Here is a 15354-nt window from a genome sequence, read left to right on the forward strand (position 1 = left end):
CAGATCCTGCTCTCAGGAGCGGACGAGCAGCTCTTCCTGGACGGACCTCAGGGCCCACCCCCTCAAGCAGAAGGAGCTGGCTAATTTCTGCAGCCTGCTGCAGGAGCACTATCACCAGAGCTATGTCAAAGGTACAGTCCTCATCTGTGCATAGTAATGCAGTTTGGCTTGGCTGGGGGCAGAATCCACACGTCAGAGCAGTGAGGTCTTGTATTAACTGGTGTGTGGGCTCTGTAATTACCTCCTGCCAGTGAAAAGCTGGACCTGTTGGCATGTAGAGGTGTGATGTCGAGCCGACAGCGGATCCTGCCTCCTCATTGATCGAATTTATGACGTATCGGGATCGGGGTTACGTTTTCTTTTGAGTATTGTACAGACATGCATTGGATAGGCACTCTCGAGAACTTGCCTTTGGATTCTTTTTTTATAAAGTGGAAATGAAGGGCCTCCTAGCAATATGCCAGAGGTGTTTAAGTTTTTATTTAAGTTTAGTTTCAGAGAGTAATTACAGATTCTGCTCTCCCAGGCAGAACTTCTGGTAAGGATTGTATGATGAAGCAGATGCTGACTGGCAGTCATTAGCAGTTCTCTAGAAATTGTTTCCATCCTGTAGAAATCCAGTTACAATTCACTTTCCAGTCTATAACTCTGGGACATATTTTGGTCTTAAAATAATGTTGTCCACACAGATCATATTGGCACTCGACAGTTTCTCCTGTGATAGATCTTTTCTCCGAGTGGGGAAATTGATTAGAGCTGTCAGCCTTTTGATGTGCTACTTGCAGGATTCCATTTATGTTTTTGGCACTGACATCTGTAAATGTAATTTCAAAGATAAATAAGACAATCGTGCAGAGTAAATAAGGATGATATGACAGGTTGACAGATTCATATTCATACTTATTTTGTTCTTGTACGCAGATGTGCTAAGTTTTAAGATATGTTTTCCCCAGTGTTTAGCTGTTAGTCTTGTGGTTTAGTTTTATGCAAACTTTTAGGACAGAAGGTAGTGATTTCCTTTCTTCACCTGGTGGCATGATTTAACTTTGTTGCGCGTTACACCGCCGCAAACCAGGGACTGAGGCAGACAGGTTTCGCAGACGTCTGCAGGGAACAGCACCTAAGTACTGTTATACAGTAACCCCAAAACCTAAGTGCAGCAGCATCGTAAACAAAAGATTAGTTTGAGCTACAAACGGATGCTGTGTGCGACACAACATTGTGCTGGGACACGGCCTTCCCTTCTGGGAATATTCAGGTATGCTGTGTTCAACCCAGTGCACCATGATACTGCAAGTCCCCTCACGGGGAGAAGCATGTTCAGTGTGCCCCGGCACTTGATGCATCGTGCTCGAGCATTTCCCATCCTGCCTCAGGAGTGTACCACAGCCTGCAGCAGTCGCACGGGGTCTGCTCTCAGGACGTGCTGACGGCGATGGACTACTGCGAGGAGTCCCTGCAGGAGATCGACATCACCTCCTTCCTGCAGACCCTCTGCGGCCACATCCGGGCGTTCCGCGAGCGCTGCGACCGGCCGGGCGGCTGCCCCCCTGCCACCTTCACCATCGGCGCCACGGACGTGGAGGAAGAGGGGGCCACGGAGAAGGGGGCTCTCCTGTCCAGCTCCAGGTACAGCTCAGATTCAGTGAGCTTGACTGGCACGACTGATGAATTGCTTTGGCAGCACTGAAATCGCAATTAAAAGCCCTTCATGCACGTGAACTGGAACATGATGATGATGATGATGATTATAAAGGCTCAACATGTTTTTTGGGCTGTGACAGGAGATCACGTACTTGACTTCCATCTCTGCCAAGTTTCCTCCTCCTTCCTCAGCTGGACGCTCTTCTGACTGGGGCAGGAGTGGGAATTCAGCGCTTACATTTGTTTCAGGTGGTGAAATCTTGGTGTCCAGGAAAACCTCCATGCAGTTACCTTCAGTCTGGATTGAAGTGAGATGAAAAGTTACCCTGCCTTAGTTTAATCTCTTGCTGTCTGAAGAGCAGTAGTTCGGTGTATTTATTGAAAACCAGAAGGCAGTCCTGAGAAAGCCCTTTGCTTCTCTCATCTGTGGTGTGTTAATAGACTTCATTTCATTGCGAAGAAACACTGCTCTCCTGAATTGTCTCTTCTCGCAAATTGCTGATTAAATGGAACAGTACATCAAAACCTGACACTTATCAGAAGAAAAACCCCTTTGTCTTCTGTTTCCCTGAGGAATGCCCAAACAACATCCATCTTCTTTAGGAATTACTCTTGTTGTGCATTGCACATCAGTAAATTGCAAGCTGTGCATGAGAAAAGGGTGTGGATGGTGGGGTTCTTTCTCAGTTTAAAAAGAGTCACTCTTTAGCCTAGCTGAGGAGCTCTGGGTTGTTTTTCCGAGATTTAGAAAGCTGGGTTTCTTTTTTCCTTTTTGTCACACGTTTCACCATTGATGACAAAGGAGAAATATGATTTTGGAGATTTGGGTTTATTGAGGGATGAGAGAAGTAACCAAGGCTTATATCCTCTCACTTCTGTTCAGCACCACAAAAGAGTGTTTTATCTGCCACAGAAAGTGCGAACCCTTGGCCAGACGTCAGCTGTGACATTTGCTGCAGTCTTTTCAGCAGACATGAAAAGCATGTGCTATCTGGCCTTGCCAGTTGATCGATATGACTCACTGCTTGAAATAGCGGCATGGAAAATGAAGTTATTGTTGCAATCAGTAAGATAGAAGCAACCTTTGGATTTATCTGCTGTTTTGTGTTGTATCCAAAGGCTCAGCTACAGTCCTTGAGAGAATGTTTGTAGCAGACGTGAGCAGAGCGTTTTTTTCTTTTCTTTTTCATGGAGGCAGCTGTCAGCGGTTTTTGAAGTGAGAACCTTGACTTTGTTTTCCTTCATTGCCGGAGCAGGGCAACAGACACTCTCTTGGTTTGCCTTGGCAGTGTGGAGACGGAAGAGGCCAGCGAAGCAGCGGAGTCTCGAGCGAAGCCCTCAGCCCCTGCTTCCCCTCTCTCCCCCGAAGAACCCAGGCCTCGCAAGGCCTACCCAGAATTCCCTCTGTCGCTTTTACAGACGCAGCAAAAATGCGAGGTTTATCCCGACCTGCATAGGATTATCCAGGTAAAGACCGGCAGCTCCTATAGACGAGAGTACTGACTTGCCTGCGTCTGCGCCGTCGTGAAGTGCACGTGTCTGTTCTGTGAGCCAGCTGAGAAAGTTAGACTTCTACTCGTTAAAACTCTTAAAGGCAACGCAAGATTGATTTTTTTCCCGCTCTTTTTCAGGACAAATTTGTGGAAATAGGCGCACAGTACTTCAAGGCAGTGCCCTCCAACCCTCACTATTTTTTTTACTGCCCACCCTCTGCTAAGAAAGAGGTGAGTCTGAAAGAAGGAGAGAAAGGGTTTCATCTGCTCATCAGGCGGCAGGCTGGGAGGACCAATCCAGGGGACTCATGAGCACAGCTTGGATAGCTTGCTCAACAGGGCTAGCAGTCGGAAGCCCAGCTGACATTTCTGTCTGCGCTTGTCCCAGGAGGAGCCGGGTCGCGGCGAGGAAAGAAGACTGAGCGAGGAGATCGAGGTGTCGGAGGCGGAGCTAGCCACAGAGGATGGTGAGTGGTGCTGCATCACCCCGTGGGAATAATCTTCTGATCTTTGTCATTCTTACAAGGCCAGGTCTGGGCAGGCATTGCACAGAGGTGACTGTTGAATTGACAAGTTTGTTACAAGTTTTGCATAATGCAGCAGTAGTCTCTCAGATGTCACTATAGGATGTGTGCTGGTTTTGATTATTCTGCTCGTGCAGCAGCTTCCTCTGCACCGAAGTATGCTTTACACATGTAGCCTTGTGTTTTAAGTCGTGCCCTGCAATGTGAGAAATATTCTCCTTTCTTCATCCATTGCTCTGCACAAGGATGTTGCTCACTCTCACCGGGTACTATTGTTCAATAATAACTCCAGCCTGGGCCTCTCATGGCTTCTGAGTGGATCTGGGTAGCTGGCCTCCCTGAGGCTACAAAGATGGCGGGACTGTGTTGGGAAACACTGCATTCCCTCCCCGGAGATCCCTGGATATTTTCCTGTCCTGATTTTGTTTACATGGAACTCTCTGCTGCTCAGATCTGTGATGCCAGGGGGCAGGAGTGATAGCGCTCTCCTGATTTATCAAGCCCTCTTGGTCCGGTAATTCTGTCGCTGCTGTGAGACTTTATTCCAGGGAGCTTGAGAGAGGGTAGCTGGAGGATGGGGAGTGAAGGAGAGGCTGCATCACCCCATGGGAGTAATCTCTGTGATCTTTGTCATTCTTCTGAGGCCAAGTCTGAGCATAGCAGTAGAGAAGTGATGTTGAATTTTGCAAATGGGTTTAAAGTCTCGCAGAATAGAGCCACCTTGTGCATTCCATAAGGTTTGCAATCCGGCCTGCAGTCCACCTTAAAATATAAATTACTTTATATGCAACTGCCTTTTATATATCAGAATTTATGTATTCAATATTGTTATTAAATGTTATGTTGCATGTTAGCATGGGTATCTCTCATATGTGTCTGTAATGGGGGGGAGGGGGCAGGGACATTTTGAACCAACCTGCCGTCTTTGCCCCGAAGAGATTGTGCGGCTCCTTGCCCCTGTTCACTGTGGTCTCCCCTCTGTGCGTGCTTGAAGAGAACGTGTCGGGGTGCTGCATCGTCACGGAGAGCGACACCGACCTGGAGGTGGAGTACCGGGAGCGGCCGGACGGGGGGCTCCCCGACAACGACTCCCTCTCCGACTCCAACACCGTCAACCAGGACGAGGACTCCTTCAGCATCCTGGAGGGGGGTTCTCTGCTGGAGCCGGAGGCGCCGCAGCGGGAGATGCCCCCCCTGTTTGTGCACCTCACCTGCTCCATCAGCGTCAAGAACTGGCACGGCTCCGTGCCCATCCAGACCCTGCCGACCTGCCTGGGTGAGACGCGTGCTGCAGGCCTTTGGGTTTTCCATTGAGCCCGCCTGCTTACTAGACCACCTGGAAACAAGGAAAAAAAATATTTTCCTTGGATCCGGTGCAGCATTTCAGACCAGATGGTAGTTTTAGTAATAAAGTGACTTCTGCTGTGACTTATTTTGCTTTCGAATCCACCCAAAAGCCAAGATCGGTGCATTTTTAGAACAGCTTTTTTACCCAGACGTGTGGCTGAAGGTGATACTTTCACCTCCTCCTGCTCCTTCAAGAAGTGGCTAGCTACCCCATGGGTCAGATGAGCTGACTGGCCTCCTTTCTTTTGTAACCTCTCTTAAGTTCTTGATCTTTGATGTTTCACGGTCAAAAATCTCTTTGAGGTGCAGTTATTTTCTGTGGTTTTACATTTCAAGGTGGTGTTTTTAGTGCAAGATGGTGTTTCTGGAGTTAACAATTTATATGAATCATTTTTGCCTGCCATTAAGCATTCACCTTTATGAAACTGAATAGTAGATGTGCAAAAAGGCAGTTTTTACTCGCTGGCTAATTGGTATGTCTGCCTGTTGTTTCTCTGCGGGGGGAAGGTGTCTATTGTGGTGTTCAACAGGTTCTGTTTGTGCTGTAGGGGAGGTGATTACGTGCCTGGAGAACTCCGAGTCCCTTCAGTCGGTGGATTTGAACGACCTGTCTGTCACCCTTGACATCTTTGTGCTGACGCTGCCCCTGGAGATCGAGGTCATGGCCGCAGACATGCATCACAACAGGTGAGGCTCCGGCTCCAGGGCCGAGCAGAGAGAGGTACGCTGGGCGGTGTCCTCTGCACCATCAGCCAGAGCAGTACAGGAGCCCAATTTATCTCATTTAAGATTTTAACAAGCCCCTAAAGCAGTTGCAGGGATATTCAGCCCTATAGTGAGACTTGACAGTAATAAAATTAATCCACAATGGGAAGCAACACAAAGTTTGCTTCCTTGTGTTTGCAGGTTTGTGTCCTTGTATTATCTTTCTCTCTCTCTCTCTCGGTGTCTTAGCATTAGCGTTCCCTTTCCTGCTCTGCGTTTCAGATACACCTCCGAGAGCAGCGTGTCGCTGAACCGCTCCCCCGGCCAGCCCTCCTCCTACCGCTCCGATGACGAGCTCATGCGGGACCTGGACGGCCTGCGCGGGGCTGGCGAGGACGGGTCAGTATAGTTGCGGGGGGAAGACGGGGGAGGAGGGGCTATTTAGGGACTGGAGGGAGTGGCTCTCTGGAGGGAGGGACTCTCTGTGGGGGGAGGAGTCTCCCTGGAGAGAGGGTATGATGGGAGGGGCTCCCTAGAGGGCGGGGCCAGTGGGAGGGGCTCCCTGGAGGCCTGGGCCAGTGGGAGGGGCTCCCTGGAGGGTGGTGCCAGTGGGAGGGGCTTGAGGGAGGGAGGGGCCAGAAGAAGAGTGTGCATGTGGAATGAGGGCAGTGCAGAGGGAGGACATGGAGGTCTGTTAGAATAGCTCCAGGCTGAGAGCAGCTTTGACGGGATGCTAAAGAAAGAGTTCCTTTAGGATGCACTAGAAGGCCGCCAATACAGAATGTCCACCACCAATCGTGCAACAGTCCAGTATTAATCTACTTCCTGGCCCAAGGTTTGCTGTTCCTTTTGGTAATGTGAAGCAAGGAAGAGGATTAAGTGTCATTAGAAGAGAGAAGATCAGTTTTGCCTATACCCCCTATCCCTGGACAGATATTTGCTGTTGGGAAATGGTCACGATCATGGTCTTAGCGTTGAGTGGCTAGGGATGGCAAGCTGTAAGAAAGCAATTATCTTCTGCTTCCTCTGTAGGCTTTCGGGAGATCCTCTGTCCAAACTGCCCGTCCCTCATAAGCAGGCAGTGCTGGCCACCATGGATGAGGTGAGGGAATGCTTTTCCCCCTGAGTCACACAGGATGCATAGAGCCTTTTAAAATGGCCAAACCTGTTGTTCCAGTATTTAATTGGCAAAGTACTCTTTAACGGTGGGAGGTGGAAACATAGTTCATCATGAGGTTCCAGATTGTTGTAATTCCCATGTTTCTTCTGTAGAAATGATTTTTTTTTACTTAGCAGTTCTCAAAATGCAGCATGATGTCGAGAATTCCTATGGATTATGTATTTTGTTTATGGAGATTTGGGCTCCAAGAAAGAATGAAGGACACTCCTCCTGCTGTACTGTTTCACTTCCGCGGAGGTCTGGTTAATATTAAACAGGTGCCTGATGGGGTGTATAAATGGAAACCTACAGTGAGTTCAGTTCTTTGTTTATCAGTGCAGTTCCTGCTTAAAAAAAACAAAGCACTTTTCCCTCTGCTAGGCTCCTGCTGAGAAAAGGAGACCTTTGCAGTGACAGAAGTGTGATAAAAGTCTGCTTGTCCTCTCTCTCGCTCTCTCTCTCTCTCTCTCTCTCACTCAGATCCGCTGGCTGCTGGAAGATGAAATAGTCTCCGCTCTGCGCCACTCCAAGGTGATCAGCGCACCCACGCTGCAGAAGGTGGCAGACCATGTGTACCGATCGCGAGGTCGCCCGCAGTGCCACTGCGAGGTCGTGCCCCTGCAGTTCGTCTTCGGCCCCGAGCAGTCGCTGGAGAAGTTCAAGGAGGTAGGTGGATCTGAATGCAGAGGCTGGGCCCCCCGGGAGCTCTGCTGTAACACCTTGACATTGCAGACAAACCGCCGCGATGGTTTTCTTTACACATCCGAGCTACCAAAACCTGCACGGCGCGAATTCAAAAGTGCGATCTCAATCCAGGAATAAACAAGAGACTTTTACTCCAGCAGAGATCTTTCCTACAGCGATCGAAATACTCTTTACGAAGATTCTTGTAGGTCAGCTTGCACAAAGGGGACAGGGGGATGGATCTGATCAAATATCTGTTAATTGCCTGTTGGCATACATTGTAAGAAATGAATTATTTGAAGACCTGAGAGAGAGGACACATTACCCAGATGACAGTTCAACAAATAGATTTTTCTGAACTGTTAGACCATCACCCATCAAACTTGCCCTTTCACTTCTGTATAAATGCATGTGCGTCTCCCACTCTTTTTTTCCCCACAGCTAATGCAATTCCCAAAATATGGGAAACCCTCTTTTGCTTTGCCAAAGGCTCAAAGCTCCCTGTTGAATACCGTCTTCATTCCTGCTCTTGACTCTAGTTCCGACAACCCCCTTTTTTTATATGCATACATTTTTCTTACGTGTCTTTCAAAAGAAATTGAAATTAGTTCCATGCTTTGGCAAAATTGAAGAATTATCAAGATGGACTCGGTTTCCGCTCTGAAAGCAAAGCCTCTTCTCCTGACAGGAGTTCCGGAGGATGTCCCTCTCGGGCTACCTGCTGAACGGGGAGCTGGCCAACTTCTACTACGTGTCGGTGAGCCGTCTGCACGCTCAGAGGCTGCAGGCCGCCAGCAGGAAGCTCTCCGAGCCCAGAGCCAGCGTGGCTGAGGGGCAGGCGGTGGAGGCGGACAGGTCCTCCCCGCCGGCCAATCACTGCGGAGACCGGGCGGAAGCAAGGTCCTTACAAGCCAATCAGAGCGCAGCAGGCAGGGGATTGGAGAACGAAAAGGAGGCGGAGAGGCGAGAGCAGAACTCAGGGGTGAGCCAGTGAGGTTGGCATTGCCTGTGCACAGGGGGCGACCTGTATTTCTGTGTTCAAGAACAGTTAATGGGACACTATTGTACTGTACTAGCAGTACATCTTATTTACAGAAAACTGTTCGGAACGGTCACTAAACGTGACTAGAATCTATAAAACAATGTCATGCATCAGAGAAGTGTTCCACTTGAAATGCAAATGTTTCAGATAAAAAGTTGAAAGTTAAGAAGATGTCAGTTTTCTTTTTGGTGGTGTTCATTTTGTTCAATAGAGGGTTTATTTGAGGTTTTTTTCTGAACCAGTCTCTCTGTCATGGCAGTGATGGGATTGGGTTGTTTTCCCAGGTTTCGGCGGAGGAGAAGTCTCCCGCGGGCGGCGCAGAGCCGGCGAGGGAGCCTGTGTACGAGCCCCCTGAGAACAGCATGGCTGGCCCGCTGGACGGCACCCCTGCCCCCCTCCGAGAGGACAAGGAGGAGAGGAGTGTGGGAGCCCAGAGCTCGCAGGGCAGCACTGCGGGGAAAGAGCTAAGCGCAGCCCCTGCTTTAAGGCCCGAGCCTGCCCCCCCCAGCACCCCGTACCTGCAGCCTAGCAACAGCACGGACAGGTCCTCCGATCACACCTCGCCCCCCAAGACTCCCTCCGGAGTGAGCCTGGCCGAATCTGTGCAGTCTGCCACCCACAGTGAGTGTCTGCCCCTTCCTGCTCTTGGGGACGGGGGGCTTCCCCCTGACCCAGACACGCAAGCGTTCCGCTGGGCTTTCTTTCTTATTTTCTGCCCGTGGAATTTGGTTCAGGCACACAGCTAGGAAGATCCCGAAAAAGTGTTGGAATTTTAGCAGCAGTATGGCAACCGTTTTACGATTAGGGATGGATTCGTCACACTTTTCCGTTAACCAGCAAAACTGTTTTATTTTAATCAAATTGATCAGAGAACCTGCGTACAGTGGGGGGAGCAAAATATTAAGGAATGCACGCAATTCGGTGTGTTGTACATGCTAAAACTCTAATGCAAATGCAAACCCACAAATGCAGTAAAAGCCTTAAGTCTTTTTTTTAGTCCTCTAAATATTCTGCCATTTTCTGACAGAATTTGTGTGTCCCTTATTAGAAAATTCACTGGAACACCTCCCTCGCCCTGGGGAGACAGTTTTAGCAGGAGCCAACATGTAGTTGACAATCTGTTCATGTTCTTGGTGGGATTTCTTTAGACTGCATCTTAAATGTCAGCAGATGTTGTCAAACAGATGACAACTGTGTCAACAGCAGCGGTCTGGGCAAAGCTGGAAGGCTGTGCCTCTGGCCTTCCTCCAGAACAACAGCCAGGCGACTGAAAGCAGGCATCATCATGCCGCAGGTTAAGACTCTTAGAGCATCACCAGCCTGGGCTGCCTCTCGTTTTACGTTCTCAACAATGCAGTGACCTTTCCTTGCGTGGGGTCGTTGTAAGAACTGGTGGCCATCAGCTGGGCTGCCTGTAAGCGCTGTCTGTCCTCTGCAGGTGGGAAGCTGAGACCGAGTCGAGTGCAGAGTGTGGTCTCCAGTCAGGGCAGCCTGGACTCCGACATGCTGGGTGAGGAATCCCTTTTCCTGCTCTTGCAACCAGCAGCATACGGCTTGAACTTCTCCAGAAAGTGCCGGGGGTTTTCGCTGGGGAACGAGGGTTAGTTTGCAGGCCCTGACTGGAGTGTGCTGTGACGTCCTGGGCTCTCTCTCCCTCCCGTTCAGGGTATGATGGAGGCAGCAGTGACTCGGAATGCGAAGGGGCCACCCTGAGCGAGCTGGACCCGCAGTGTCCCCTCATGCCGGACTTCTGGCTGATAGTGCAGATTCATCAGGACAGGGTGGAGGTGTACTCCCATTCTCGGTACAGTAGCGCCACACTGGTGGTGGCCCGGTCCGTGGTTTCCGTTTGTTAAACAAAAGCTGTGAGTCAGCTCTGAGAGCGTTTGTGTTAAAACCATTGTGAAAAGAGGCACATGGTTCAGTTGTACATTTATATAAGGTAGTTCAGGTGGGTAGCAGTGTCAGCATGCGTAGGCTGCAAAGGAACAAGTAATAGGTTTATTCCATGCTGAAAAGAGAAGAAGAAGGCTCCACAGCCGAAACATTGTGTTTTCTTTCTTCTCTTTTCAGCACGGAATAAACCTGTTACTTGTTCCATTATATAAGATGGTCAAGTCATAGTTACAGATACTTATAAATTGCCTTAGAAGAACTGTCGCGCCATATGTTATGTTGCCTTCTTGGTATAAAATGTAAAACAGTGCTGAACATGCATCGTTCAGCTCATTTTCTGAAGGCCGTATTTTAATTTTTAAAAACACAGACTTTTGTTAACACTGTTAAAATGCAGCCACAGCATTCTTTCTCCATTTGTCTTCATCCAGCCATCTGCGTCCGGTTCGTGCTGGAATGTAGCGCAGTGCTCTGAATGTGATGGACTCTGTTGCTCACCGTTTGAGCTGCGTTGTCTCCGCTGTGCCCTCTCTCCTGCAGGAGTCTCAACGTAGAGAAGGAGGGCAGTCTGGAAAAGAGGGAGAAAGACGAGGAGGTGCCCGAATATCTACAACTGCACCAGATGATTGTGAGGAAGATAGGGGAGATCTGTCGTGTCGTCAATCAGGTAAGTCAGAAAGCGCGACCTTCTTCCAAACCCTGCCCTGGCCAAGTCCTTTCGTGTCATGGTCTCCCGGAGTTTTCCCGGAGAACTTTCTGGCGCGGTTCCCCCGGGGCCCTTTCACGGGCGCCTCCTGTCTCTCCCACAGCGGCTGCTCCTCCAAGACCTCCACGACAGCCACGTCTGCAACACGCTGCTGGTGGCGGAGAGCGAGGAGGATATCTGGAAGAACGAGACTCTGTACAGGCAGAGGGCAGCCGCCGCAGATGGTAAGTCGACTCGCGCGTGCGCGTAGGCTCTTGTACTGCCGTGGCTGGCTGCAGCAATAGCGCTGTTCGCTGTGCTCAGTACAGGGATGGGTGAACTCCAAGCAAGAGCTCGTTTCTGTGCATGGTGCTGGTGGACCAGCAAGGTCTTCTCTTCCCCCTCTCTCTCTCTCTTTCCCCCGGACCTGCATTTCCAAATCGCAGCCGGAGAACGATCACCAGGGGCGGTGTAGAAGGCGCCATCCTTCCATAAACAGCTGATTGTTCATGACATTGGAGGTGTTAACCTCAGTGTCTAGGCTAAACTCCACTCTAGTCTTGCACAATCGGGCCTCAACGAAGCCTCCTCCCAACTCTTGGTGAAGTAGTTCCCATTTCCCCTGATCTGCTGGGGATTGTGGGTTGTTGCATGTCACCTGGGTGGGTGCTGTCTCATTGGTATTCTAACTGGAATTAACTAGTTGAAATAAATATATTTATTATTACTTTTACCTAATTAGAGCGTTGTCGGTGTAGTCCTGACTGAAAAGGGGACTGATTTTCAGATGAAGCTATGAGAAATTCTTCAGAGGTTTTGAATTTCCCGGTGAAAGCAGATGCTGAATTGCCGATTCTCTCCTCCTTACCAGCTTCTCTCAGTGGCGTGTGGTAATTGTCAGGCAAACCCTTAGCAGCTTAGCAGCAGCAGAGTAGTTTTAGCAATGCTCACAGCCTAGTAATAGATTCAGAGCAATTGTGTTTTTTAATTTGCAGTATGTAAAAGGCAAATTCTTAAATTTCAGAGTTTCTACAGATTCATTGAATCTGATTCCAAGTGTAGGCTGGGGATAGCTGAAAAGTAATAACTGTGTATTATAAGTAGTCAGAGTTGATTCATAAAAAGAATTGGTTTATTGGTTTACCGTTCTCCTGCTCTGCATGTGTTTCCCTGCCTGGTAGATTATACAGCGGATGAGAGTTACCAGACACGGGACTACTTGGCTGCCACGATGCAGTTCATCCCCGGACACTTCGCCTGCGAGGTGGTGTGGAGCACCATTATCTACATTCATCCGCGCCTCAAGATGGGACCGAACATGGGAGTTTCCAGAGGTACGCAATGCCGCTGTTCGGCCGGGGAGGCAGAAACGCAGGAGAGAGCCAGGCAGCAGCCGGTGGAGGTCCTGGGGAGAGGGCAGCTAGCCCAAGACATCAAGAGAAACTGAAAAATTCTTTGTTAGCACCTGTGGGCAGGGCTCGTTCACAAAGTCCCCACCCCTCTCGGGGAAACGTGATGCACTAATCTTCCTCTCTCAGAGAAATTCGTTTAGAGTTTTTAAAGGGAATTAATTTTGACGCCTTTTGCAACACTTACGCTGTCGTTGGCTCTTATTACACGGCACCGCCGGAAGAGAGCTGGCGATGGCGCAGCGCTGGAGTGTGAGTGTGCCCTGCGCACGCCTGCGTTGTGAGTGATCCGGTGTTTGTGCGGCCTCTCCACAGCCATGCAGGCCCTGCGCTCCGTGCTGAATGCCTTCTCCGTCGTCAACAGGAAGAACATGTTTGTGTACCAGGAGCGCTCCACCAAATCCGTCTTCTACCTCAGGTGTGTGTCTCACGGGGGGGGGCGTGCGAGCCTGACGGAATTCCGCCCTCGCTCCCGCCCAGCAGACACCCTCGCTCCCACCCCTGCCGTGGCCCTCGCCTTTGCTCTTGACTGCCCTCGTGTGTGGCCCCGCCCCCAACCTTGGCCCCGCCCTCGTGTGTGGCCCCGCCCTCACTCTTGGCTCCGCCCCTCGTGTGTGGCTCCGCCCTCGTGTGTGGCTCCGCCCTCGTGTATGGCTCCGCCCTCGTGTGTGACCCCGCGCCACCCCTGCCCCCACCCCAGGCCCTCAGTCCTGCAACCGCCCCAGTTCCCACTCGCTCGGAGCCCGGAGCGGGTGTCCAGGCTTATTCCCCGTGTCCTCTTCCCCGCAGGCTTTCCGAGACGCCCCAGAGCGGGAAGTTTGCGGACTTGGACGGCGCCCCGCTCCTCTGCTCCCGCTCCGTCGCTCTCTCCCGCAGCCAGGAGCCCATCTTCTCGGAGGATCTCTCGGTAACGCCGCGGGGCCGGGGGCCGGGGGCGGTTGTTGGCTGTTGGTGGTTCGCCGGTCACCTGGGCGCGTTACAGCAGCGCAGATTTCGCCCTTCCTTCCTGGAGCAGGAGTTCAGTCAGGCCCTTCGTTGGCGGTACTGGCCCAGTGCTGTCGATCACTTAAGTATCATTGAATATGATCGGTTGATGCTTCTAATTGAAGATTAGAAACAAAGGGCTTTGAATGCCTTGGAAAACTATGCAAACTACACATTTATTTGTATTTAAGAGACATTGTGTTGTTGAATGAGATAACCTGGCTTCTTCAGGAAACCGCTGGATGAGATCCTAGCTACTTATTACCAATTGAGCTACATGTGATGATGGGAAGTCCCATAAAGGCATTCCCTTAAAAGAGAATGGAAATAATGTCCTTAAAATAACAGCCCGAACCAGAGGCTTAGAGGGATTCTGAATGCTCTGAACCCATCTAGTAATGTTTTGGGCATAAATGAATGCATGTTATACCCATTCGCTTGGTTCAGTTTCTCAGGTTTTGCGGCTCACGCCTGTAGCGTTGTATGTAAATCACACCCCTTGTCTTGGTTTTTGGGAAGTCGTGAAAAAATGGATGGCAAATTCTGTTTTGTGTGCATCCTCCTTAGGTTCAGAGATCTTTGCTAGTTCCAGCACTCTGCTCATAATCCTATCGCCATCCTATCAATCCTGCTACTCATAATCCCAACTTTCGGATCGCGTTGTTTAGTATGTACTGTAACTGTTGGGCAGGCACTGCGTGCAGTGTGGCACTGCTCAGCAGCTGATGGAAATGTCCATGTTCTTCCGGTGAGCGGACAACAGTTTGGTTGCAATTCTTCAACAAGTTGCGCTCTGTGCGGGGAATCGGAGTGGAATCACAAGGCCCTGGAGCAGAGGCATGGCTGATTCCCTTCGTTGTCTTAAGCACATGTCCCTGTCCTTCCTGCTCAGGGTTCCCGGTCCTCCCTGGAGCAGATATCCACCCGCGGTGTGGAGGGCTTGCGGCCTGTGGGGCAGATCGACAAGCACATCCTGCTGCTGGTCCATGGAGTTGGGCAGGCGGGTATGAAAGAGGGTGGGAGGGCAGACCGTCTGCTCTTGGGGGACTTATTATTTTTTACAAATATCAATTTCCTTTTTTAAAAAAAACAAACAGATTCTTGTTGAATTGACATATAGCAAGGTATGTTAGCCAAGTATCTTACAGGTACCATACAGTGGAGATGAGGTCTAGAGTTTAGGGCTGGATCGCTTAAGATTGTGCAGCACAAAACCAAAAAGACTGGAAATTTCTGCAACCCCAGTTTACTACAGTACTGCTGAAGAACCGTAACCAAGCCTAATCACGTTCAATGAAACTCTCATTTTCATGCTGTAGTGTAAATTACCTCTGCTGTGAAGACCGGGAGAGAAGATCAATTTCTCGGACTTTGAATCAGTCAAGATTAATAGAACATTTTGACATGGGGAAAATACAAAAATATAATAGCGTGGTTAGAGAAAGTACCACTGCAATAAAAAAAAAACTGTAGGTGAGTCAATCTGCAGCATACTAATAGCCTGACGACAGTTTGTGGTAATGCAAGTTGAGAGCTAGCAATGATGGATTGAGCTGAGAAGCAAGAATAACAAATTGTATAACAGCTATGATTCATTTCTATTGTTATTTTAGCTTTGCACGTTTCAAGGTGTGTTGTCTAAAGTGGGGAGAGAACTGCTCAGGGTTTTGAGGCGGGGAAGTGATGAGGAACGACCCGAAAGCAGCGAGGGGTGTTGCGTGACAGAAGGACAGATTGCAGGGGCGGTGGCGGGGGTGTGTGTGTGTGTGACCTGCAGGAGGG

At 49.9% G+C, this 15354-nt stretch overlaps 1 protein-coding gene across 1 annotated transcript in view; it reads left to right on the forward strand.

Moving 5' to 3' along the window:
• szt2 (SZT2 subunit of KICSTOR complex) overlaps window positions 1–15354 on the forward strand; it is an 80924-nt gene that overhangs the window by 21714 nt on the left and 43856 nt on the right. Inside the window, exons 28-47 of the mRNA XM_069193946.1 lie at window positions 4–131; window positions 1377–1629; window positions 2934–3111; window positions 3276–3368; window positions 3526–3604; window positions 4656–4937; window positions 5557–5695; window positions 5996–6112; window positions 6746–6815; window positions 7353–7538; window positions 8245–8538; window positions 8883–9219; window positions 10037–10108; window positions 10264–10402; window positions 11035–11161; window positions 11304–11424; window positions 12361–12513; window positions 12904–13006; window positions 13378–13495; window positions 14465–14576. Of these exons, the coding sequence (XP_069050047.1) occupies window positions 4–131; window positions 1377–1629; window positions 2934–3111; window positions 3276–3368; window positions 3526–3604; window positions 4656–4937; window positions 5557–5695; window positions 5996–6112; window positions 6746–6815; window positions 7353–7538; window positions 8245–8538; window positions 8883–9219; window positions 10037–10108; window positions 10264–10402; window positions 11035–11161; window positions 11304–11424; window positions 12361–12513; window positions 12904–13006; window positions 13378–13495; window positions 14465–14576 (3101 nt within the window). The remainder of the gene's footprint in view (window positions 1–3; window positions 132–1376; window positions 1630–2933; window positions 3112–3275; window positions 3369–3525; window positions 3605–4655; window positions 4938–5556; window positions 5696–5995; window positions 6113–6745; window positions 6816–7352; window positions 7539–8244; window positions 8539–8882; window positions 9220–10036; window positions 10109–10263; window positions 10403–11034; window positions 11162–11303; window positions 11425–12360; window positions 12514–12903; window positions 13007–13377; window positions 13496–14464; window positions 14577–15354) is intronic.

This window comes from Lepisosteus oculatus, chromosome 9 (genome assembly GCF_040954835.1).
Source record: "Lepisosteus oculatus isolate fLepOcu1 chromosome 9, fLepOcu1.hap2, whole genome shotgun sequence".
In the NCBI taxonomy this organism is placed as follows: domain Eukaryota; kingdom Metazoa; phylum Chordata; class Actinopteri; order Semionotiformes; family Lepisosteidae; genus Lepisosteus; species Lepisosteus oculatus.